The 23,589-nt window shown below is 36.7% G+C and overlaps 1 protein-coding gene across 1 annotated transcript; it reads left to right on the top strand.

The window, feature by feature from the left end:
* The first annotated feature begins 231 nt into the window (after positions 1-231).
* On the top strand, positions 232-21,913 carry sf3a1 (splicing factor 3a, subunit 1). The gene is made up of 16 exons (XM_073065670.1): positions 232-364; positions 3,588-3,700; positions 3,794-3,986; positions 6,538-6,795; positions 7,060-7,134; positions 8,130-8,280; positions 10,497-10,693; positions 10,931-11,048; positions 12,394-12,579; positions 13,838-13,959; positions 14,496-14,738; positions 15,636-15,843; positions 16,641-16,789; positions 18,982-19,083; positions 20,337-20,408; positions 21,442-21,913. The coding sequence occupies exons 1-16, from the start codon at positions 314-316 to the stop codon at positions 21,541-21,543; spliced, it is 2,340 nt and encodes a 779-aa protein (XP_072921771.1). The 5' UTR covers positions 232-313; the 3' UTR covers positions 21,544-21,913.
* Positions 21,914-23,589: the final 1,676 nt, after the last annotated feature.

The raw sequence follows: 23,589 nt of genomic DNA, 5'->3' as shown, positions 1-23,589 counted from the left end.
CGTCAGGGTTGTACCATTGAATCCTACAATATACTTGGAAAGGTGGGGATGATTATTTCAAACCTTAGTTTGTAGCAAAAGTAACATCAAAAGAGAAAATCACAAAATGAATTCTTATAATTCTCTATACTAAATTGTTATTGGAGGCTCCTACATAAGCAATTCTGGTTAAAGCACTGATTATATAAGAAATGCATCCACTTCTTCCCCGTGTTCGGGGAGCGGGTGGTGCAGTCGGCGGTCGCCATCTTGTTTTCGCGCAGGTTTGTAGCTGGCGGACTCTTTGGTTTGAGGCCGTCCACTTACATCGACGATGCCGGCCGGACCGGTGCAGGCGTTGCCTCCCCCTCAGACCGAAAATCAGGTGTGTTCTTCAAGTAACAATGAAATATTTAGCACCGGTGCCGAGGTCGGGCCAGGCACGGGGGTGAACCCGACAGGCCGTGGTGGAGGCCCAGCGTCTGTACTCCGGGCCCCCGTGGCCTGAGACCTGCAAGGATTCGGGGTTAAAGTAATGTGCAAAAGCATCGCACCAGTGACCCCCTATTATATTACTGTGCGAAGTTAGCCAGTTCTGCTGCCACCAGTCACCAAGGTTCCCTGAAACGTTGAATTCCTCTAACGATTTATGCGTTGATTCAGATGCCAGCAGTTGCGATCTCTTGTATCTGGTCAGCAAGGCTCATTTGCATTTGCGTCTTTGCTCTGTCTTTCTGTCCATATGAAGGGCCTCAACCCGAAATGTCGACAGTCCATTTCTCTCGGTAAATGCTGCCGAGTTCCTGCGGCCTTTCATATGTTGCTCCTGGTTCCAGCAGCTGCGGTCTCTTGTAACTGCATCAGTGCAATGCTGTGGACAAATCTACGGATACAGCAGTATAATGTTAAAGAATACGATAAAAGGTCTAAAGTGAAATGCATTATAGAATCGTTAAAACAATAATTGTGATGGGTAACTTTTTTCTTTACTGAACGAACAATCGTATAGTGTCAGTATAATTGGAGTAGATATGAATATGCCTTGCAATAGAGAAGGAAGGAAACTTAGAGGATTTGGAATAAACCTTATTGATACCAGTCAAATTGTGATAGAAGTAAAGCAGTTGTGAATGGAGTATGCATCTTTGAAAGCAGCAGTTTCAACTAGATCGATTGATTGTGGCACTGACTTGTGGGGAAAAAAGGATGTGAAGGACCAGGAATTGCATCTCCCATGCTTTGACAGTAATCTGCGAGGTAGATGAGTGTTCTGATGGTTTGGGCTGAAGGGGGCTCCTTTGGAAATCCAAAGATTACTGCAAGATCTGGTGGCCTTCCACTGTAAAGTGTTGGAAAAGATAAAGCTGAACAATCAGACTGAGGGAGGAGATCTTTTGTGGCTGTGTGAAAGGAAAAAGATGAAGGAGACACATTGGAAAGTAATCACTCTTTGAGGCACTAGGAAGAAATTGAAAGTGTTCAAACAAAAAGTGGCATTGTTAGAACAGTTGCAGTAGAGAGCTTGGAAGAAAGGCTAAAATCCTTACTGGAAACATGGTTAAAGGAATCAGAATAGTTGCGTGTTGAATGAATTGTCATCTCGTTCATTTGAGATGGAAAAAGACAGGAGTTGGCTAAATTGGAGAAAGGTTTAGGGAAGATCGAAATTGAAGCGTTTTTCTTTCATCCATTTGTTGACATTTTCCGAATTATTTGCAAAAGTATGAATTACTGTTGATACAGTCATCAGTGGTGCTGAGAAAGGAGAAAGCAAGTTATGATTTGATCAAAGAATGCCCTATTGTTAAATGAAAGGCTCTATATTACCAAGGCTGAGGTGGACAGATTTTTGAACATGGGTGGCCGATGATATGGAAAACTGGTGGAAAGATCAAGCTGAAGCCAAGGTCAGATCAAAGTGATCTGATGGAAGAGCTGGTGTGGGGGGAACATATGACCTCTTCCTCGTATTTCATGCTATACAGGTGTCCACCCTCCCCTTTACAAAGGTAGAGTGTTCCAATGAAACCTCTCTTAAGCCACAGTGGTGTAAAGTGAAGAACCATTAATTTATATGGGAAAAATTTTTGTAAAATTGAAAATCCTCTTTGCAGTGTGAAAACAGGTTACTAATGTAGGTCTTTTGTAAAAGCGAAGTGGCATAAAGCGGGAGCACCTGTATGAGGTTGGTAGCAGTTCCCTCAACTTGTTGGATGACTGATGTTAGTTACATTGCTGTTTGAAAGAAATTAGTGGTGTCTGCTATTCACATGAGAGCTGAGATTTATGCTTATGTGATTATTTAATTGTTTTTAGGATAAGGTTGGAGATGAATTTTGTGTTCTGACCTGTAAAGAGAAGAGTGGGACCTACTTTAGATAACTCAATTTGCTTCAGAATGCTTTTGCTTCAATTGTTTGCATGATTTGTGTTTCTTCATTCTCTTGCACATTGGGTGTTGGTCTTTTATTCTTTGTTTTTCTTTAATTGGGTTCTGTCGGGTTTCTTGTTTTGTGGCTACCTGTAAGCAAACCAGTCTTTGATGATAATGTACTTACAATCCTCGTCCAGTAGTGTGCAAAAGCCTTGAGCACATGTATATAGCTGGGGTGCCTGAGACTTTTGCACAGTACAGGATGTTGGGCATGGTGAGGATGAGCACCTATGGAGGGGTGTGGGACAGGTGGCAGAGAAGAAATGCCAGTGGTGGGGGGGGAAGGGGTGACTCACCAAGCCCTGAGACACCAAGCAAGTTCATTAGATTCCAAACAACTGGTTTATTGATCATCTCTCTGGTGCTTCCCACTCTCTCCCCTCTCCCTTCCCCTTTTCCCAACCATGTCTCTCCCTGCTCCCTTTCCCCCACAGTCCAAAATGGAGACCCAAATCAAAATCAAGTTTATCATCACTCATGTATGTCATGAAATGTTTTTTTTTAGCAACAGCAGTTCAGTGCAAGACATACAGTTACTATGGTACAGTGCAGTTATGTGATATTCTAGTGTATTATTGATAATTGGGCAAATGGGTCACTGGTACAGGAAAGGTCTTTACAGTGCTGTAATTTGTGCATCTAACTAGGGATAAATAAAAGAATAAATTTTATAGTTGTGTAATTCTACACTTTTAGCTAATTAGAGTTTAGAAGCATCCCAAAACATGATAGAAGAGTTTCAGCTCGGGTTTGATTAAGTCTATACTTGTAGGGTATTATATTTGTTTCAAATTAGGCAGCCAGCTGCCATGGGATTACCAAGATCTTAAACACAGTAATCGGCTGGCCAGTGGTGTAGCAGCATGAGCAATGGACTTCGAGGCGAGTGGTCCTGGGTTCGAATCTAGCCGACTCCTTGCACACTTTCCATCCATGTTAGGTTGAGCGTCGAGCTGGCAACTCAGCTTCATAAAAAAAACAGAATGCTAAAGAAATGGTAAGGTTGCTGCCCGATGTGCCACAGGCACAGAGAGGAATAATAAACACCGTAGTGGATTTACACACACACAAGTGCCTGGCTAATTTCTTTTTTGAAGTACTTGTATGAGTGTGGAGCACAGCTAGATTATATAAATTTCAAAATATTTAATTCTGTTACATCTTTATTTTAAAGATACCAGAAGAAACAAAAGATGAAACTTTATCTTCCAAACCAATTGTTGGTATTATCTACCCTCCACCTGAGGTCAGGAACATTGTTGACAAAACTGCTAGTTTTGTCGCCAGGTAAGCAGTAAATTCAGTCGAATGTATGCATGCATTTGCTGTAGCGCTATTATGGTCCAAGTTTAAATGTGCGTGTTCTTTTGTGTTGACCAGAAATGGCCCTGAATTTGAAGCCCGTATTCGTCAGAATGAAATAAACAATGCCAAGTTTAATTTCTTGAATCCAAATGATCCTTATCATGCATACTACCGACACAAAGTTAATGAATTCAAAGAGGGAAAAGGACAAGAACCTTCAGCTGCTATTCCAAAGGTTATGCAACAACAGCAGCAGCTGCCACAGAAAGTAAGTAATTTCTTTTTCAATATTTTTATTAATTTCTTACATAAAAGAATACAGGGTACAGTAAGATATATATCGATTACAATATATTGAAATCACAAATGAAGTGTACTTGCCCCATATCCATACAGATTAAATTTAAACATAACATTAAAAAGAAATAATTTTATTATACAAAAAGTCTAAATCCACTACCAGAAAAAACATCTGTTTGGTTAAAAAAAAAAGGAAAAAATCCTTAACATATAGTAAAACATATTATTAGCCAATATTTGTGCTTAATAGCAAATCAAAGATTTTGAAAGTAATTCACAAAAGGTCCCCGCAATGTTAAAAAATCTTGTCTAGGTTCAGAAATTGCACAGCAAATCTTCTCTAAGTTTAAGCATGACATAACATCATTTAACCAATGAGTATGAGTGGGCAGAGTGGCATCTTTCCACTTAAGCAACAAAGCCCTCCTGGCTATAAGAGAAATAAAGGCCAAAATATGCAAATCATGTGTCTCCAAAATAATATCATTTCCTCCAACAATACCAAATAAGGGAGTCAAAGTGTGACCTATATGATATATATGTACAATGTCTGAAATACATCTTATGGGCATGTTTGTTTGATGATGAACTTCAATTAAAAAAAAATTACAAAAAAAATTTACTTTAAAAAGCACCAAAAAAGTTTGAAATACTTCCTCCCAATATTTTTCAAGACTCGGACAAGTCCAAAACATATGGATTAGTGAAGCTTCTCCATTATTACATCTATCACAATAGGAAGATATATCAGAATAAAAATAAGACAGCTTATCTGATGACATATGGGCTCTATGAACCACTTTAAATTGTAGAAGGGAATGATGGGCACATAACGATGAGGTATTAACCAATTTAAAAATTTCATTCCAAGTGTCCTCAGAAATTGAAATCTGTAAATCTTGTTCCCAAAGATTTTTAGTTTTACCTAAAGGAATATTTCTCATTCCCAACAACATACCATAAGTATTAGATATAGATGCATTATAGAAGGGTTTCAGATTTAAAATATTATCAAGTAAATTTTTATCTGGACTTTTAGGAAATGTATGTACTTGAGAAAGCAAAAAGTCTCTAATTTGTAAATATCGAAAAAAGTGAGTTCTCGGTAGACTATACTTAACTGACAGTTGTTCAAATGAAGAGAGACTATCTTCGACAAACAAATCATGAAAACAGTTAATACCCAATCCCACTCTTTTAAAAACTACAGCAGACATAGAAGGTTTAAAAAAAAAATAGAAAAAAATGGGACTGGAAAGTGAAAAACTCAGTAAAAAGTATGTAATTTCAGTGGCAAGAGTGAAATGCACAACTAATTTCTTGATATGTTAAAAATTTAAAAGACATGAAACAAAACCTGGAGTGGAAGTTGTGGTTAAACAGCCCTCAATGGATGGTGTGATATACATCCATTTATGAGGTATAAACACAGAAAATACACATGTAGCAAAGGCAGAGGATTTTAAAGCATTCATTTAATGGAGGATTGAGAGGAGATCATCTTTGAAAGTTAGTACATTTACTGTGTGCGTGACTATTTTCTAGAGGTTATTTTCACAAGGAAGCTAATAAGCCGGTGGCATAGGTGTTAGCACGGCACTTTACAGTACAGGTGACTCAGGTTCTGTTCCTGCTGCTGCCTGTAAGTGACCATATGGGTTTCCTCCGGGTGCTTCAGTTCCCTCCCACAGTCCAAAGACGCATCGGTTAGTAGGTTAATCAGCCATTGTAACTTGTCCTGTTATTAAACTCAGATTAAATCGGGGACTGCTGGGCAGTGTAGCTCGAGGGTCCAGAAGGGCCTATTCTTTACTGTATCTCAATAAGTAAAATAAATGAAAATTGCTGCATAAGTTGAGATTTGTTACATTAGCACAAGGAAAATAATAACATTAAGGAGGCATAAATGGTTTCATTTCATTGTTTTAAAAGGGGTGTTTGCAAATATTGTTGAGGTCGTAACTGATTTTCCAAAATTCTTGCAGTTGAAAAATTCAGCGTATCACTGCACTGTTCAAGCAAGGCGAGAGGATAAACCAAGGAATTCTGAAATTTTTAATCTTTGTCAGGAACTTAATAGAATCTGAGGTTTAGGATGGGTTGGCTTAGCATCTCTAAAGTTTTCAGTTGCTTGGATAGAATGAGCAGCAATTTTTAGAACGTGTATGTCAAATGTGAATAACTTGTGTAGTAGTCAAGTGAATGTTTAGGAAATGTCAGTGGAAGTTATTTCAAGACATTTGATAAAAAATTTTTGAGAGGCTTGTCTTAAAAGTTGAAGCTTGTAGAATTGAAGGTATCGTATTCATTTGGTTAGGAAACTGGCAGAGTGCAGGAGGCAGAGAGCAAGGATAATGGTCAGGCACTCTGATTATCCAGAGTGACTAGTGATGTCATGCAGGAATCTTTCTTGAGGTCTTTCTTATTAGAAACCACATGGCCAAATTTGTTGATGACCTCATGATAAATGATCTTACAAATTCTGAGATTTTTTTCCCTCTTCCATGAACATTAAACAGGTACAAGCTCAAGTGATTCAGGAAACTATTATCCCCAAAGAACCACCACCTGAATTTGAATTTATTGCTGATCCTCCATCTATCTCAGCTTTCGATCTGGATGTCGTGAAACTAACTGCCCAATTTGTTGCACGGAATGGTCGTCAGTTTTTGACTCAGTTGATGCAGAAAGAGCAACGAAACTATCAGTTTGACTTTCTGCGACCACAGCACAGTTTGTTCAACTATTTCACCAAACTAGTGGAGCAGTATACAAAGGTAAAAACTAAACAGAATTTGTTATATATGAATGAAATCAAGTACAGTGAACTAAGCCACACTAATATATCATGCTCTTCATAGGATTGACCTGTGATACTTGGGTTATGACTAGAAGAGTCTGAATATTTACAAATATGTGATCATTCTTGATAAAGGAAATAATTTCTACTAAGTGGGGCTTGTTAATGAATTGGTGAGTACTGTGATCAACTGGCAGGTATCTCTTATTGTCAGAGATGATTTTTTAAAATATTTTTACAGATCTTAATACCTCCAAAGGGCCTACTTCAGAAGTTGAAAAAGGAAGCAGAAAACCCTAAAGAAGTTTTGGATCAGGTGAGTCATTAGTTTTTTTTTGTTAATAATATTTAACTAGCCACAGTGATTGCTTAAATATTTGAACCATCAGTTACATTTAATATTTATAATTCATTATAAGATATAAATATCTCATAATTACTTTAGAAGGTTGATAGTCCCTTTATTAGCTTTTGAAGTATAATACTTTAAAAAGGTTTAAATATTAGTTTTATTTGGGACACTGCCTTTCTCATCAATACATAGAGATGAAATAAAACAATAGATTTCTCAAACCTTCTCTAGTGTTCAAATAAACCAACCTTTTTTTATGCCACGGATCAATACCATTAAGGAAGGCATCCATGGGCTCCAGGTTGGGAGCCTTTGTTTGATCTGTATCTCTTCATCTACGCAGCCTCGTGTTTTATTTTGCTTATACCTTTTGATTTGGAAATTTTAATTGATCAAGTCTCAGCAGCTTTTTTTTTTGTAAAGTATATTTTAGATTCTGAATTGCTTTTCTTGTAAGCAGACAAGTTTGTATTTGAAGATTTCTAATTTACCTTTTTTCTAGATTTCTCCACCAGACTAAGTCAAAATTTAATCTAAAATACCTAGATCACATCATACAGTAATCTTCTACACTCAAGAACAGAAAGTTGATCTCTTAACAATCTGTAACCATCTTGATCAGCATTTATTTCCTGAAATATATGTACTGGCGTTAAGAAGACTCATGAGCACAAGGCCTTGCTGCTGAGTTTAAAGATGGTACTTTCCAGTAATCCATCACTGAGGGATTATGTTTGCTGGTTTGCATTCATTAAATCTGCTTATTCCTGAATGTTAGTCATAATTAGTTCCGTCACCCCACTATCTTTTAACTTCCAAGTTACTAAACCCCAGCTGCCTGCTTCGCCACAGATACCCTGTGTGTTATGTATGAAATTATTTTTCATGAACAAAGTTTTATCCCCACTGGGATGAAAAGCCAAGTCTTTTAGCTGTGCTTGAATTGTTTTCCATGACAGGTGAGATACCGAGTGGAATGGGCCAAATTTCAGGAGCGTGAAAGGAGGAAGGAGGAGGAAGAACGGGAAAGGGAGAGAGTAGCCTATGCACAGATTGACTGGCATGACTTTGTGGTAGTGGAAACTGTTGACTTTCAGCCAAATGAGCAAGGTAAATACTAATACGATTGTCATTTGATTTTGCATTGAAACACAAATAAGTACATTCTAAAGTGACCATATTTTCATTGCATTTCCCATAGCCTAACTTGGATATCTTGCTTAAACTTGTTTTGGTTTTGCATTAAATTGGATTGAAAGATCAATTTTTAAAAAATTATGTTTTAGACATTTGGGGCTGCTTATTTCAAACATTTAAATACAAACAGTTCTAACCAGTGATGATTTTAAACATAAGTTGCATTTTTAAAAAAGTATAATTATGCATTTAACTTTTGGGTTGCCTGAAACTTGCCCAGTTACTAAAATTCATTATGCCTTGTGTATAATAAGAGTTAGAAAGAATCTTTGTGCAAATCAATTATTTTCAAATGTTTAGTTTGAATTCCATAAAGTCTGATTCATTTTCATTCAACCAAAAGTGCAATTTAAGTTGTATGTCACACCAAATTGCTATACAATATTATTAACTTGTGCTTCATATACAATCTTGGAGTTTGGCAAAAGTGAGATTATAAACCTTTGAAGACTTTGGCAATGAAGGTCAGCCTTTTAGATCTGAAGTGATTTTTTTTGGGTTTTTTTTCCGACATTTGTAAATCTGGAATTCCTTGTTAGAGGATTCTGGATGCTTGGTTGTCGAGTATTTTGAAAACTAAGATAAATAGATTTTTGGACACTTAAGAGATATGAAGGTTCAAGAGATTGGGTGGGAAATGAACGAGGTAAAAGTAAGTCATAATATTTAAAATGGAAGAGCAAGGCTCTATGACCTACACTTTTTTTGTGACTACAGTTTTTTTTTTAGTAAAACTAGTTTTTCCTCCAAGTCAGTCCTTCCAAGAATGTAAGTTGATACTGAGAAATCTACCTTGGACACGTGAGGCTCTGCTAGATTATGCTACTCTATTGAAACTATTCACGACCCTTTGATTGCTTTGGAGATCTTGAAGCAGAATTCTTTTGTATAATCACTAAACAGCTTTCTAATCCAGTTTCTAATATTGTCTTTGTCAAGATGAGCAATTATGGAAAGATTGCCCTCTTTGCTTGGCAATATCATCCTTGGTTCTCTATATATCCCAACTCCATACTACTCTAATTTATCATTGTTATTTTCAATGATAATGACATTTGCTTATCGATAAATTTGACCCACACTTGATTTTATTGGCATTCATCACCGTCCCACAACTCACGTGCTAGTTTATTTTGCAAATGAGTCCTTTTCCATTTTACAGCAGCTGACACTAGTTTTCATTTTTGTTCACGGAAAGCTAATTCTTTTGCTTCCTAACATTATTAACAACTGCTCACCTTCCTTCTCATAAGACCCAAGATTCCTAGTTATAATATTTATGATACACATTTGTGCTAATTTCTATTGTCTTTCTGTTGGAGTCTCTTCAATCAGATTTCCTTCCTTCCTACATATATGGAAATATCCTGACCAAAGTTCTAATTTTCTGAACATTCTGATACTTCTCACTAATTCAACCTTAAACATATAAAAATCAGTCCTTTTATTTTCTTCCTCCTTTGACCTTTCTTACAACCTACCCATTCAACTATTTGTTGCCTCCATTCCTTGGAAGAATTCAAACTTCTTGTACTTTTTTGTCATATAAACATGAATTTGTTATAGTTCATGCAAATCATTGAATATATTGCAATTGTCAACTTAATTCTGGAGAAAACAAGTTTATTATTAAAACAGCCGTCAGTGTTCAGTTTGAGTTGACAAGACAATTGGTTAAGTGTTCAAATGGTGGAAGGTGTCTTGTGCGCAAAATCTACATTGAAGAACTATGGCTTGTTCTTCAACAACCATGGCTTTGCCAGTATTGCCCACTTCCAATTAGCGAGTAAGATGAGATGTTAAACTGCTATTTCCTGATGTTGGAAGGTCTGTGTCAATATTCTCTGAGAATTGGTAGGCCTGGCACTTGTTCTCTCAACAAAATTTTCCATGAGGATATGGATAAATTTATCTACTACAATAAAATGCAAAATTTTAAAAAATGATAATTGAGTTCCATTCTCCCGAAATTCTCCCTGTAACCAAATAATGGAATGGCATTTTCTGCTCTGAAGAAAATATTATAATTTGGGATGGGCCTTTTTGTGAGGGGGAGGGGAGAGAGAGAAACCAATGAAGTAGAGAAGCAAAAGGCATGCAATATTAATAATTAACCTTTCTACTTGAAGGACATTTCCCTCCACCGACTACCCCAGAAGAACTTGGAGCGCGTATTTTGATGCAGGAGAGATATGAAAAGTTTGGTGAGAGTGAGGAGGTTGAAATGGAAGTAGAATCTGATGATGAAGTTGAAGAAACAGAAGAGAGGACGGAAGAGACTCCAGCACAATTGGATCAGGATACTCAAGTACAAGACATGGATGAGGTATGCTTCTATATTTGATCATGTATGTTTAAATTGTGCTTTATAGTTGAATATTTCTGGATCACTTTCCTTATCTGAGAAAGGGATGCTAGCAAGTTGATGTCCACTTGTGGAATAGCTGATACAACTAACTGTTAAAAATCTGGATTGATTTCAGTCTTCAAAATAGGAACAGAATATTAATAATGGTGAAACTGCAAACATGTTTATAATTTTGTATCTATATGTTTTCCTTAGGGATCAGATGAAGAAGATGAAAGTCAGAAAGTGCCTCCACCACCTGATAATCCAATGCCTCCACCTCTTCCTCCTACTCCAGATCAGGTTATCATTAGGAAAGACTATGATCCAAAGGGTGAGTTTGCAAACACCAGAGGAAATTTAAGTTACATGGATCTATACTGGATCTACTGATCCATCTGAAATGGTTGTAATCACTCAAATGCACTGGTAGTTTGAAATAAGTTAAGGGAATGGAATACATTTATATTATATATACATTTATATTATTTATATATACACAATATATTTTTCCTACAAAGCTGGTGATTTTTCTGCATGTATTTGGAATATCATTAAGTTTCCATTCTAAAGCTAAAACTTAAGTCAATCCTTTTTCTACCAGCTTGGTAATGCTAAATGCCAATTTCTCTTGTTGCTGTGTAATTTTAAAAAATCTTTTTTCCCCGATCCATTTGACATTGGAAGCATAAAATTAAAAAATGGGAAATTGGTAATCACTGAGTTCTATCAAACTGCACAGGAGAATGAAAACCCAGAAACAATTGCTTACAGTTGATTTGTCCTGCACCATGTTAACTACATCTACCATATCAGTAAACTGAAAAAAAGGTGAATAGCAGTCATTGACTTGTGTTTTTATGGTCTGTATCCTTATTTAATGCTTTTATATTTTGAAGAATAATGTAGCTTTCTATCACCACCATTTCTGATCCATCTACCTTGAGTATAACTATCCCCATTCCACAAAAGATAGATCTTTTATGAACAGGCAACACAGGTAGTCTTGGTTTATCACACCTTCATTTTGAACCAGAAGATGAATCGTTCAAGCAGTATTATAAAACTTGATTTCATAGCCCAGTGTTCAATGGCAGTTGTTTCCTAGCCAGAGGAATAGTCCTGAATTTGCTCTTTTGGACATGTGCACCAATTTTGATAAATGCCTTGCAACACAGTGGGTAATACACTTCATTTGTATACTTAGAAAATATCTGGTTTTATTTAGTAACAACAAAGGAAACAACTTAAAGATTCTAATTGGCCTCATGAATAATGATTATTACATTGGGCAACACTATCTCCTGCTTACTCTAGGTTCTCATATATATTAAGATGGCAATGGCAATATTGGGTTGAGAAGGGCGTTCTACCAAAATGCAAAATTATGAAGCTATGTACTATCAGGAAAAGCAATTTGTCATCGCTTTTGATTTCTACCATTTAAAAACATTTATTTTCAGTACTCCTGGAAAATTTGTATGGTGTTAACATTGAAAGATGCTCATGCAATATTACAGATCAACTGTGTTCAGTGGGATTGGTGTCAGAGGTGGGCCAGAACACATGCGTGTGTGTGTGTGTGTACGCGCACACACATACACACACCTCCTTTTATTAAATTGTACAGTTTGGGTTTGGAGAATGTATGCTTATTTTCTTACCTTGGATTCACTTAGCTTCTAAACCAGTGGCTGGCACTCCTGCACCTGATGAGTATCTCATCTCTCCAATCACCGGAGAAAAGATTCCAGCTAGCAAAATGCAAGAACACATGCGAATTGGGCTGTTGGATCCACGTTGGCTAGAGCAGCGTGAACGCTCCATTAGAGAGAAACAGAGTGAAGATGAAGTATATGCTCCAGGTGAGTATAAGTAATGATGAGCACTTTGGAGCACTGCCTAAAATTTGTATAATGTTAACATTGAAAAAGACTTGTCTTCTTTTTTGTGTGGGTGAAGGTAGAGGGGAATCTTTCCCATTGCTCATCATTGTTCACACTTGTAGTTGAGACAACTTATCCAGCCTTTTTTAAGTGCAATTTGCACATACAATGATGGATACAAATCAGATAGTTATCTTTGATCCCTTTGTATCACCCTCATTGAGAGCTCTCAGCCCAGGTTTCTGCCAATGATGCTGTGTAGCTTCTGATCCTGACCACCTCATGATGTCTCTTGATTAAAGAAATTGATTTTGTCAGGGAGTTATGGGAACTTTGTGCTTTCATTGAATTCTCAAAAATGGTGTAATCTGTGAAAAACCCTAAGTATTTTGACCTTTTCAGTGTTCACTGTCTACTGTGCTTTAAACAATTTACTGGCAGCATAGTAACATATGTTTTGTGTAGACTGGTGTAGTGTCAATTTGGCTTTATTGATTTATTAATGGAAGACGTAGTGACATGGAAGAGGGCTATTTGGCCCATTAAGCCCATGCTGGCTTCCAGCAAAGCAATCCTGTCTGCCCTAATACTTTCATTTCTCTGTAGCCCTGCAGCTTCCTCGCTATCAACTCCCCTTTTGATTCTTTTGACATTTACCTGCACCAAGGGGTAATTTACAGAAACAACATAACCTTTCGGCAAATCTTGAATTCAGGCAAAACACAAGCAATCACAGTAAACACGAGTTAACTCTGAATCGAAACCAAATATCTCTAAGTTAGTAACGTTAACTACTGATAACCCCTACAGATGCATAGTGACATACACTCACTGACCAATTTTTTAGGTACACGTTAATGCAAATATTTAATCAGCCAATCATGTGGCAGCAACTCAATGCATAAGAGCATGCAGATGTGGTCAAGAGTTGTTCAGATGTTGTTCAGATCCAACATCAGAATAGGGAAGAAATGTGATTTTTGTGACTTTTACCATGGTGTGATTGTTGGTGCCAGATGGGGTGGTTTGATTATCTCAGTAACTGCTAATCTCCTGGGATTTTTCTAGCACAACAGTCTCTGGAGTTTACAGAGAATGGTGTGAAAAGCCAGAAAAACTTTCAGTGAGTGGCAGTTCTGTGGCTTTGTTAACGAAAGAGGTCAGAGAAAAGTGGCAGAACTGGTTCAAGCTGGCGGGAAGGCGACAGTAACTCCAATAACCTCACATTGTTTAATAGGTCTGGATATTGAAAGCAGTCTGAAGCAGCTGGCTGAACGACGTACTGATATCTTTGGTGTGGAAGAAACAGCTATTGGAAAGAAGATTGGTGAAGAAGAAATACAGAAACCAGAAGAGAAGGTATGAATTCCCATCACTTCGCTGCTTGTATAGTATTTTGGAGTTGCTTGTTAATTCTTCAGTTGTACAAGAGTAATCAAAAACTTTTTCTTGTAAAATCTCCACAGAAATAAACACTTAACGCTAATCTAAATTCACCAACTACTCTCACAAAACTGGTACCAGAAATGAGTGGCAATATTGTAATTGAATGTCTTCTCCAGTTTTCAGAGAAGGTGGTTAGCAATGTAAATTAAACTATGAAAATGTTGTCACAGTATAGAGAACAACATATATAAAGTTTGCTTGATAATTCATTTGGAATTCATTTAGATGAACATTTGGAAATCAAACATAATTGTCAATTGCCTCAGTTAAAGGAGGCAGAAATCGTAATTTATGTGGATAAATTATAGCAAATTGATTTGATAAGAAATTATTCTACTCTGAAGTAATATTCTTAAGTATGTGTAGATGTGGTTTTTATGTCTATTACTGTAAAAGTATATAAACACATCAGTAAACTTGGCTTGTACTCGTTCTTTCTTGTGGCCAAGGTTACTTGGGATGGGCATTCTGGCAGCATGGCACGTACACAACAAGCTGCGCAAGCCAACATCACACTGCAGGAGCAGATTGAAGCTATCCACAAGGCCAAAGGATTAGTTCCAGAGGATGACACCAAGGAGAAAATTGGACCCAGCAAACCTGCTGATTTACCACAACCCCCACCACCTTCATCTGCCCCAAATACTTCAATGAATGCTCCTCCAATTACATCAATGCCCAGACCACCTTCTGTAAGTTTGGCAGATATTTTGAAAATGTTTGCATGTTGTTTACAGTTAAGTTGAGATGCTTAGGATTGTGAGAAACAGTAAGGCACACAGAAGTATTATTGCCACTCTAAAATGAAATTCCTCTGCATAGTTGGGGTTTCCACATGTGGCAAAATAGCCACAGCCCCAGTAATTGTTAGTTGTAATTGTATTAAATAAGCAGTTGAATACTACTTTCCCATCTGTCTTGTGGTTTCAAATATGGGACTATTTCCAGTACATATTTCTATTTCTGGTGCTGCATATGCTGATCAAATGAACTACATGATGCAGTGTAAGCAAGCTACAATTTTACTTATTCGTTTCATCAGCAACAGAAGAGGAAATCAATGAGAAATAACCCTTTAAAAGAATATTGTTGAATCACTTGTATTTTTCCACCTTTGAGGTTATTTAATTACACTGTATTGTATTTATTTTAATTACCTTACAGTACACTATTGTGAGTGCAAAATATTTTGTCAGCTATTGAAAATCACATACCTGTATAATATCAATGTATAGGAAAATGTGAAAGTAATTTGACCTTAACAGCATGGCTAAATGGTAGACTTGTCTCAGTGACACAGAAAACAAAATCAAGATTGGATATAGTTTTATCAGACCAGCCAAATTGTACTTCAGATCCTGTTGTAATGTGTATACATATTTTTCACTTAACATGTTAATTAATAATTTATATTCAAATACAAGTATTGGAAGTGCTAATGAACCATTACAGCATGATGTGATTACAGCATGATCAGTTCATAAAGAGCATAATTCTCCACAGACGGTGAAAATGGAGAAGTTGGCTTTAAATTATTGTATTTTGGATAGTAAGTGAAAGTACAATTATGTTGTTTTTTGTTTGTTCAGATGCCACCACCTGTACGCAATATTATGTCGTCAATGCCTGTTATTCCCAGGCCACCAATGTCTCCTGTTATCCGTTTAGCACCAAATCCTGTTTTATCAGCTCCCATGCCACCAATGATTCCTGGACCACGGATTAATGTTGTACCTATGCCTTCTTCGGCGCCACCTGTTTTGACTCCCCGACCACCACCAATGGTGGTACCATCTGGTAATGTTATTTAAAAGATTGTACGGTCCTTCAGTTTAAATCCATTTTGACATTTATGAATATGCATCTGAACTTTATTTATCAGTCTTACCAGCAAGTGTAAAATTGGTTCACATGAGGAACTTCACATCAGTGAGATGTGTATCTGACATAGAACTGTAGTCCTCATTATATATAGATTAAGAATTTTGAAAAGAAATGAGGAAATAGGGAAGTTTTTTTTTGGTCTTGGGTGGCAGCTTGGGAAATTAATAGAAGTTGCTGTTTTATCAAAAAAGTCTTTCAGTCTGTATGAGGAATGGTTGGAGGGTAGGGGTGGGACGGTAGTGGGGGAGGAAGAAGACTTGTAAGCCCAGAAGCAGGGACTTAATCATATTTTCTAGATTAGCACAAGTGTAACATTGGAAAGCTGGGTTCAGATTATGCAATGCTGGTGCTTAGTCTGTGCTCGCTGATGGATGTGAAAGTCAGGGGAGCCAGTTAGTGTTCTTTCCAACAGCAATTTAGTTTAGCCAACTCTACCCAAAACATACTATAAGCCAGAGGCTCCCAATCTTTTTTGTGCCATAGACCAATACCATTAAGCGAGGACCCCAGATTGGGAACCCCTGCTCTAAACTATAGTTTGCGAATAGGATAGTAATTTTCTACCATAAAAATTGCATAAAAATTCACATGGAAAGATGTGACCTATTGATTTTTTAAAAAAAAAACTGTTTAAACATTAGAGGAAAAAGTTACGATTTAAGATAAGAATGATGAAGTTCTAATGTGATTCTTTCACTTTCACGTTACAGCTTTTGTACCTGCACCTCCAGCAGTTCCTGCCCCAATGCCTTCTGCAATTCCTCGACCTCCTCCTCCACTAGATGATGAACCAGCAGCAAAAAAGATGAAGAGTGAAGATAATCTTATTCCAGAGGAAGAATTTCTACGAAGAAACAAGGTATGTCATACCACTGATTAAAGATAAAGCTCAATGTCCTTACATCTGAAGGATATTGGGCAATAACTCCAAACTCATATTTCACAGTTGCTTAATGAATCCCATTGATATTTCAGTAAATATTCACACTTTATCTATGATTGTCTGAAATTTTCATTTGACTTTAAGCTAAATTTATTTTTGATATTTTTTTTAAAGCTTAAAGGCATAGTGTTAGAATTGACAGGTTCTGGCTAATTATTTTTTAAAATTCCAGTGCTGGAGGGTGTCATCCCCTTAGCATGGTCTCACTGTTGGCTTGGGAATTTCCCACAGCCTTGTTCTGATGTTGACCCAGATGTTCCAGCAGTACTCTACATCTGGCTCTGGAATGGTGGTTACTGGAGGGCATCATTTTGATAATTGGGTATTTATTGTTTTATATTGTTAATTGAAGTGACAATTAGTTAATAACAATATACTAAATTTTCTCCAAATTGTTTCTTCTTATCTTTACCATATTCATTTTCTTAGCTAAAGAACGTGCATTACCTGGATACATTGGTGAATCAATGCATTAATACATTAGACTAATCAAACCTAAATAAGCCTCATTTACCTTTTTTAAAAAAATGATAGAACTGTACAGTCTAAAAAAAAGGAATTCATCTCCTTACAACTTTGATTTCATAGAGTAATCTGACATTAATTTGGTTTTTATTTTTTACGCCATGTTACCCACCTAAATCTCCATACCTTGTCCGTCTTGAACTCATCTAAATTTTAAAAAAAATACAATGATCTGTACTTCAACAAAGCATTGCCAGAGAATTAACAACAATTTGCCTTCTCAGCCTTTCGTGTTTTTTGTTCCTGTTGTGCTCCATGGGTATCTGTCCTTGGCTCGCTTCTGTTTCTCATCCATGTGCAATACCTTCAGCTTCATTATGTGTCAGTTTTCCTGTGTGCACTGATAGTGTCTAGCTCTCCTCTATTAACAGATGTTGACCTGTCCTCTGTCATTAAATTGTCAGGCTGCTTCACCAGTACTCAATACAAGGGAATCAGGACATTTCTGTAATTAGATATTTGGAAAATCAATCATGTTATCTTTGGTCCCTGTCACAAGATCCACTCCATATCTCTCTTTATGGCAAATGTCTAAAATTGAACCAGGCTGTAGATGTTGTAAATTTAATATATATTTTTTTAAAAAAAGAAAAATACAATTACTGGAAATGCTCAGGACTGACAACATCTCTGGACAGAGAATAACAATTAGCATTTCGAGTTGAGTTGCTTTCATTGGATGCAGTCCTAGCCAGGTTCCTTCTTTTTCTACTCTTCTTGAATTTGAGATGATTGAAAACTTTTATAACCAGGATAAAATCTTATTCATTTAGCCCCTAGTATGGCAGTATCTTCTTTAAAACATTCACCCTTGTTCTCAACCTTTCTAAAGCTTTACTTCTTCCTACCTGTGTAATCTCCTGTAATGTTTAAGATATTTTGATCTGTTTATCTTCTCTGAAAATAAGTATGCCATCACCTATGATTCTTAACACACACCAAAGCTCTAAATTCAAATTCCTTTCATACACCTGGTGCCTGTTTACCTTTTCTCCTAAAAAAAAAAATCTCTACTCTGGGGATATTGGGGGCCAGATCTTTGGGGCTACTTAATGATTTTTAAAAATCAAGGAATATGGTGAACGGGAAAATAAGGCCTGGAGTAGATCAGCTATGATTATATTGAATGAGGGGGCAGCTTGCGGAGTTAAGTTGCCCTCTCCTGCTCCTAAATTCCTAATATTATGGATGATTCTATATAAATGTTTTTAGTCATTTATTTATTTGAATCCTGAGGTGTCTGGCCTGTCTACATCCTTGTATATACTAATTTTTAAATGTTTTGGTGGCATTAGTACTTGTTTTTTAAATTTTAAATGTAACATTATAATGTGCTAAGTATGGCAGCATATTAAAATAGTTTTATTAGCAGAAGGTAAGATTCTTAATCCAGCTTTGTCTGTTTAATAGTCATGGTAATCACATTATACAACTGTTTCTATTGTCATAGTTTTGAATTAGATGAAGAATTGTAGGAGTGTGATTATAGGTTCATATGAAAAATTATGATGCATACAATCTGAATCTTTATCTTAAAGGAAGTTAGTTGTAGCTTCAACTGTATCCCCTTGTTTTTCTTTCAGGGCCCGGTCACAGTCAAAATACAGGTACCTAACATGCAGGATAAGTCGGAATGGAAGTTGAATGGCCAGGTCCTTGTTTTCACACTTCCTCTAACAGATCAGGTATGGATTCATTGGGTAAAAGGGGAAATGTATCAACTGTAATAAGGATTACAGTACTAGCAAAATAATGAACATTAATATCTGCAATTACTACCTTTTGGTTTTGTGCATGGCCACTTCATCATTTCATTTTATCTAGTCATCTCAAATGCCTCTTGTAATAACAAGTTCAAGGGAACTTGGTGTCAATTTTTCTGGTAGGAAAGCCCACTTTAACAGGCAAAAAAAAGCATCTGACAGCCTGCTGCTTGAACGCAGAAGTCACATTTTTCTAGTGGTTTCTTTATTGCCGACGCTGACTTTGCTCTGATACTGGATTCCTTATGTGGTCCAGCAACAGATACCATTCTTCAGTTTCCCAGCAGTTGTACTGGCAAATTTGCCTGCTGAACCTGGGCAGCAATAGATGTTGCCTGGGTTCGACGATGGCATTCATTGCAATAGAAAATGAAGGGGTCACAAGGAAAGCAAGCTTTGTTTAATTTATCTTTGAATTAATTAAATCAAGGTTTAATTGTTAATTTAGATGTATTTGAATGTCTTTAATTAGAATTATATAATGATTCTGACAATGAAGCCTCCTTAACAAGTTAATGCTGACTCTTCAGTAATTAATAAGTCCCATTCCTCCACTCTTTTATTTCCCTTTGCCTGTAAATTATCTATGCTGTCAAAAGATTTGTCCAGTTCTGAAATAAAATGAAAAGATAAGAGCATTTTTGTTTACTACCTTGCCGAAAATTTTAAATCCGTGTCCCTGGTCCATTAACCATTTTTTAATTGGACAGGCTCCTTCTACTACCTAAACCAGTCATATATTACTTCACCTCTATCTTTGCTTCAAAGAAAGCACCTCTCCATGTCCATTCTGATTTGAAACTAGATATTTTTAAACTTTTTTTTGATTTGTAATGGCTTTTGATTATTTTCATTATACCAGAGATATTCCCAAACATATTACATTTGATGGCCATTCAGACAAGGGGCACAACTTTATTGGCTGTCAGAGCATTTTCAGGCATAGGGTTTTCTGTTTTCAGCAGGAAACACCATTTAAAGCCTAACTGCAAGCAGGGTCAGTAAGTGGTGATGTTAGGTTGCTTGTCACTTACTAATACTGAACAGGCTTTATACTCTACAAACTTTAGGAACAAAGGTTCCCCAAATTCTTTAGCATTATTTTCCAAAATAAATTGTATCATTGCAGTATTTTGTTTTGTATTGTAATTAGAAGTGTTGAAATAATTTTTCAGGTGTCTGTTGTCAAGGTGAAAATCCATGAAGCCACAGGAATGCCTGCTGGTAAACAGAAGCTTCAGTATGAGGTAAGTATTGCATTTGTTGTCATTTGTGCAATGACATACTTCTGGAGTCTGCACTTGTTTAGGTAAACATAGGGATATGTATGTTGGTATCATTGATGGCCTGTTTCTCTCCACATTATGTTCATTTAAATCCTTGCTAGCAGAAATGTTCTTGAATGATTAAATTGACGAGAGTGTCAGCTTTGTAAATTGTTCCTCGCTTTTAAGGTTTCTCTAAATAGCCCATTATCTAAGGTGCTTATGTTTTTAAGATGAGCAATATCTCTGAAACTAAAAACTAATTTAAAAATTACTCTAATTCCCTCATCTTTTTCCATAATTGAACTTTTCATTTTGTAATTTTTAAGTTTGCTTATTTACATCTTCTAATTTAATTATATGTTTTCCTTCCCCCTCTAAAATAAGATCCATATTCAATTCAGTTCAAGATACAGGAGTTTTTTTTTGTTTCTTGGTTGTGAGAATTATTCAGTACTAGTGAATGATATCATTGTTGCTGGGCACTATGGATCCTCCATAGCTGAGTTATCACAAAGATCATTTGGATAACAGCAAGTATGGTCACTTCACTCCTAACTACATATTCATAGTTGGATCTAAGAAATTCTTGCTCTTTGCACAACAAACAGTGAAAATGCCTGCTTGTAAGCATGCCAGCCAGAGTAAGGAATTAGTCCATTAAGTTGATTCAAAATAATGGTACACAATACTTAGGTTTTTATGCACAAGGTTAAGTTTTTTTCTGATTCTACATTCTTAAGGTGATTAGTTCTTGGTGATGCCACTACTTCTAGTTCTGCTTTACCTTTTTTTTCCTCTCCTGAGTACTGCTGTTGAGTGGGTTCGTCAGAAGATCTTAAATAAATTGGGACTTCAACATGTATCCTTAAATGCTTCTATATATACAGCCTGATCTGTTTAGGTCATTTTGTGTATTTGTTTCAGGTTTCTATTATCTACTTTTTTTTTTCAATTTTCATTTCTAATTTGTTAGAGTCTGCTTAAAAGTTTAACTACCTTTTTTTTGTTTTAGGGTATCTTTATTAAAGATTCGAACTCTCTGGCCTACTATAATGTTACAAGTGGTTCAGTTATCCACCTTGCCTTCAAAGAACGTGGAGGTCGAAAAAAGTAGCAAGTTACTGCAAATTATCACAATCTTTCTACGCATATGGGAATTTGAATCCATGCTATTCATTCTTAAAAATATTAACTTGATTAGCAGGCTATTAGTATGCAGCTTTTTTGTTTAGAAAATGAAGCTATAGCAGAAATTAAAGAAACAAGAATTTTAAATTATATTTCACGTAGTTTCTTCGCTATGATAGCCTGTCATCATAAAGTCTGAAAAGATGTGACGATTTAACTAAAATTTGGTTTGACTTCTGGTGCAACTCTGTTCATGACACCTGAATTGGTTATGTTTTCTTCCCTGTTCCTGTGTAAAATTGTTGCATTGTGTTTAGCTCTGAATATTTTTAATAAAACAATATTGTTTCCTGTGACTATAGATTGATCTGTGTGAACAATTTTATAAATTGTCTTCCTTCACTGTACTTGAGTTACTTCATCCATTCCATGATCCCAGTGCCCTTCTGTTGCGAAATCTAACCACACTAAAATGTTTTTGGAACTTTTGCTCAGCCTCTGACTAATGCTTCCACATCTTGAATGTAAATTTTCTGTCAGTCCTGAAATTGCCTTTAAGTTCTTTATCCTGATTCTGCATTTTAAAGTAATTTTCTGAATTAGTTTTTTTGTTTTGATCAAGATGTTGAGTATATATTTCTATATTACTCTGTTCCCATTTGCTTTTTCTTTAGATACAAGTATTAACTTTTATTTTTCCTCCATTATATCCCCCTCATTCTGCAGTTTAAGAGATTTGTATACATTCCAGTCTTCCTTTATACCACACTGTAGCTTCATGTAACAATTATTTCAGTAATATAAAATATACCCTTTCCTTATTATTAGTGGATTTATTTGGAAGTTGTGACTTTTCACAACAGCATCTTTGAAGTACTGGGAAAAATTATTCCTGTTATTAATTATTGTCTGTATAAATATGGTAATTAGTTACCAGATTGCTTGTGTTAACATTGCAACTACTCTTCTAGTAGTGGCTGGATGCTGGGGGACTGTGCAGCCCAGTTAACTGATGTTCTGAAAGACATTGGTATCCCTCTGGAACAGTCTGCTGTCCCCTCAGGCTTCAAGGTGATCGTCATTCTGGTGCCCAGGGCCACAGTAACCTGCCTCACTGGCTACCATCCAGTGGCACTGACCTCAACAATAACGAAGTGCAATGAGCAAGCTGTTCATGGATTGCATTAAAACCCACCTTCCTGCTGCATTAGGACATTTCCAGTTCATTTATCACTCAAATCAGTCTACTGATGATACCATAGTCTCGGCACTCCGCTGTCCTGTCCCACCTGGGGAAATGTTGCCTCATCTAGCAGGATGCTGTTATACCTAAGTGTTTAATATGATCATCCCTCAGAAGCTGGTGGGTAATCTGCCCTCCTTTGGTCTCAACACCTCAAACGGATCCTAGACTATTTGACAGCAAGGACACAGTCAGTCTGTGTTGGCAGAAACATCTCTAGCTCCAGCACTCCCCAAGGCTGCATGCTCAGCCTGGTGCAGTTCACACTGTTGATGCATGACTGCATTGCTAGATCCAGTTCAAATTGAATCGATGTTTGCTGATGGCACAATGATGAGATGGTGTACAGCAACTGGTAGAATGGTGAAATCACAATCTGAATCTCAGCATGGACCAGACGAAAAAGATAAATGTGGACTTTAGGAAGGTGCAAACTGACCACTCCTCACTGCACATATACGGCTCCTCCTTGGAGAGAGTTAGCGCCAAGTTTCTGGGAGTGCACATAACTGATGATCTCACCTGGTCCCTCAATGCTACCTCTTCGGTCAAGAAAGCACAGCAGCAGCATCTCCACTTTCTGAGGTGATTAAGGTGAGTCCGGCTCTTCCCCCCACCCCATTTTAACCCAATTCTTACAGGAGCACCATCAAGAGTGTCCTGAACAGCTGCATCACCATCTGGTATGGGAATTGCAAGGTTCTGACTGTAAGTCCCAACAAAGGATTATGAGGACTGCTAAGGAGATCATCGGGGTCTTTTTTTCCACCCATTAGAGATATTTATCAG

The sequence above is a fragment of the Hemitrygon akajei genome, chromosome 14 (genome assembly GCF_048418815.1).
Source record: "Hemitrygon akajei chromosome 14, sHemAka1.3, whole genome shotgun sequence".
In the NCBI taxonomy this organism is placed as follows: Eukaryota; Metazoa; Chordata; class Chondrichthyes; order Myliobatiformes; family Dasyatidae; genus Hemitrygon; species Hemitrygon akajei.
The sequence above is the reverse complement of the archived record's forward strand: the minus strand, read 5'-3'. Positions and strand labels throughout refer to the sequence as shown.

What these genes read in the sequence shown, in the direction of transcription:
- sf3a1 (XM_073065670.1), top strand. Translation starts at nt 314, where the DNA reads ATGCCGGCCGGACCGGTGCAGGCGTTGCCTCCCCCTCAGACCGAAAAT. An exon ending in TAGTGGAGCAGTATACAAAG is followed by an intron (nt 6,796 to 7,059) that starts GTAAAAACTAAA and finishes ATATTTTTACAG; the next exon opens with ATCTTAATACCTCCAAAGGG. An exon ending in AACAGAAGCTTCAGTATGAG is followed by an intron (nt 20,409 to 21,441) that starts GTAAGTATTGCA and finishes TTTTTGTTTTAG; the next exon opens with GGTATCTTTATTAAAGATTC.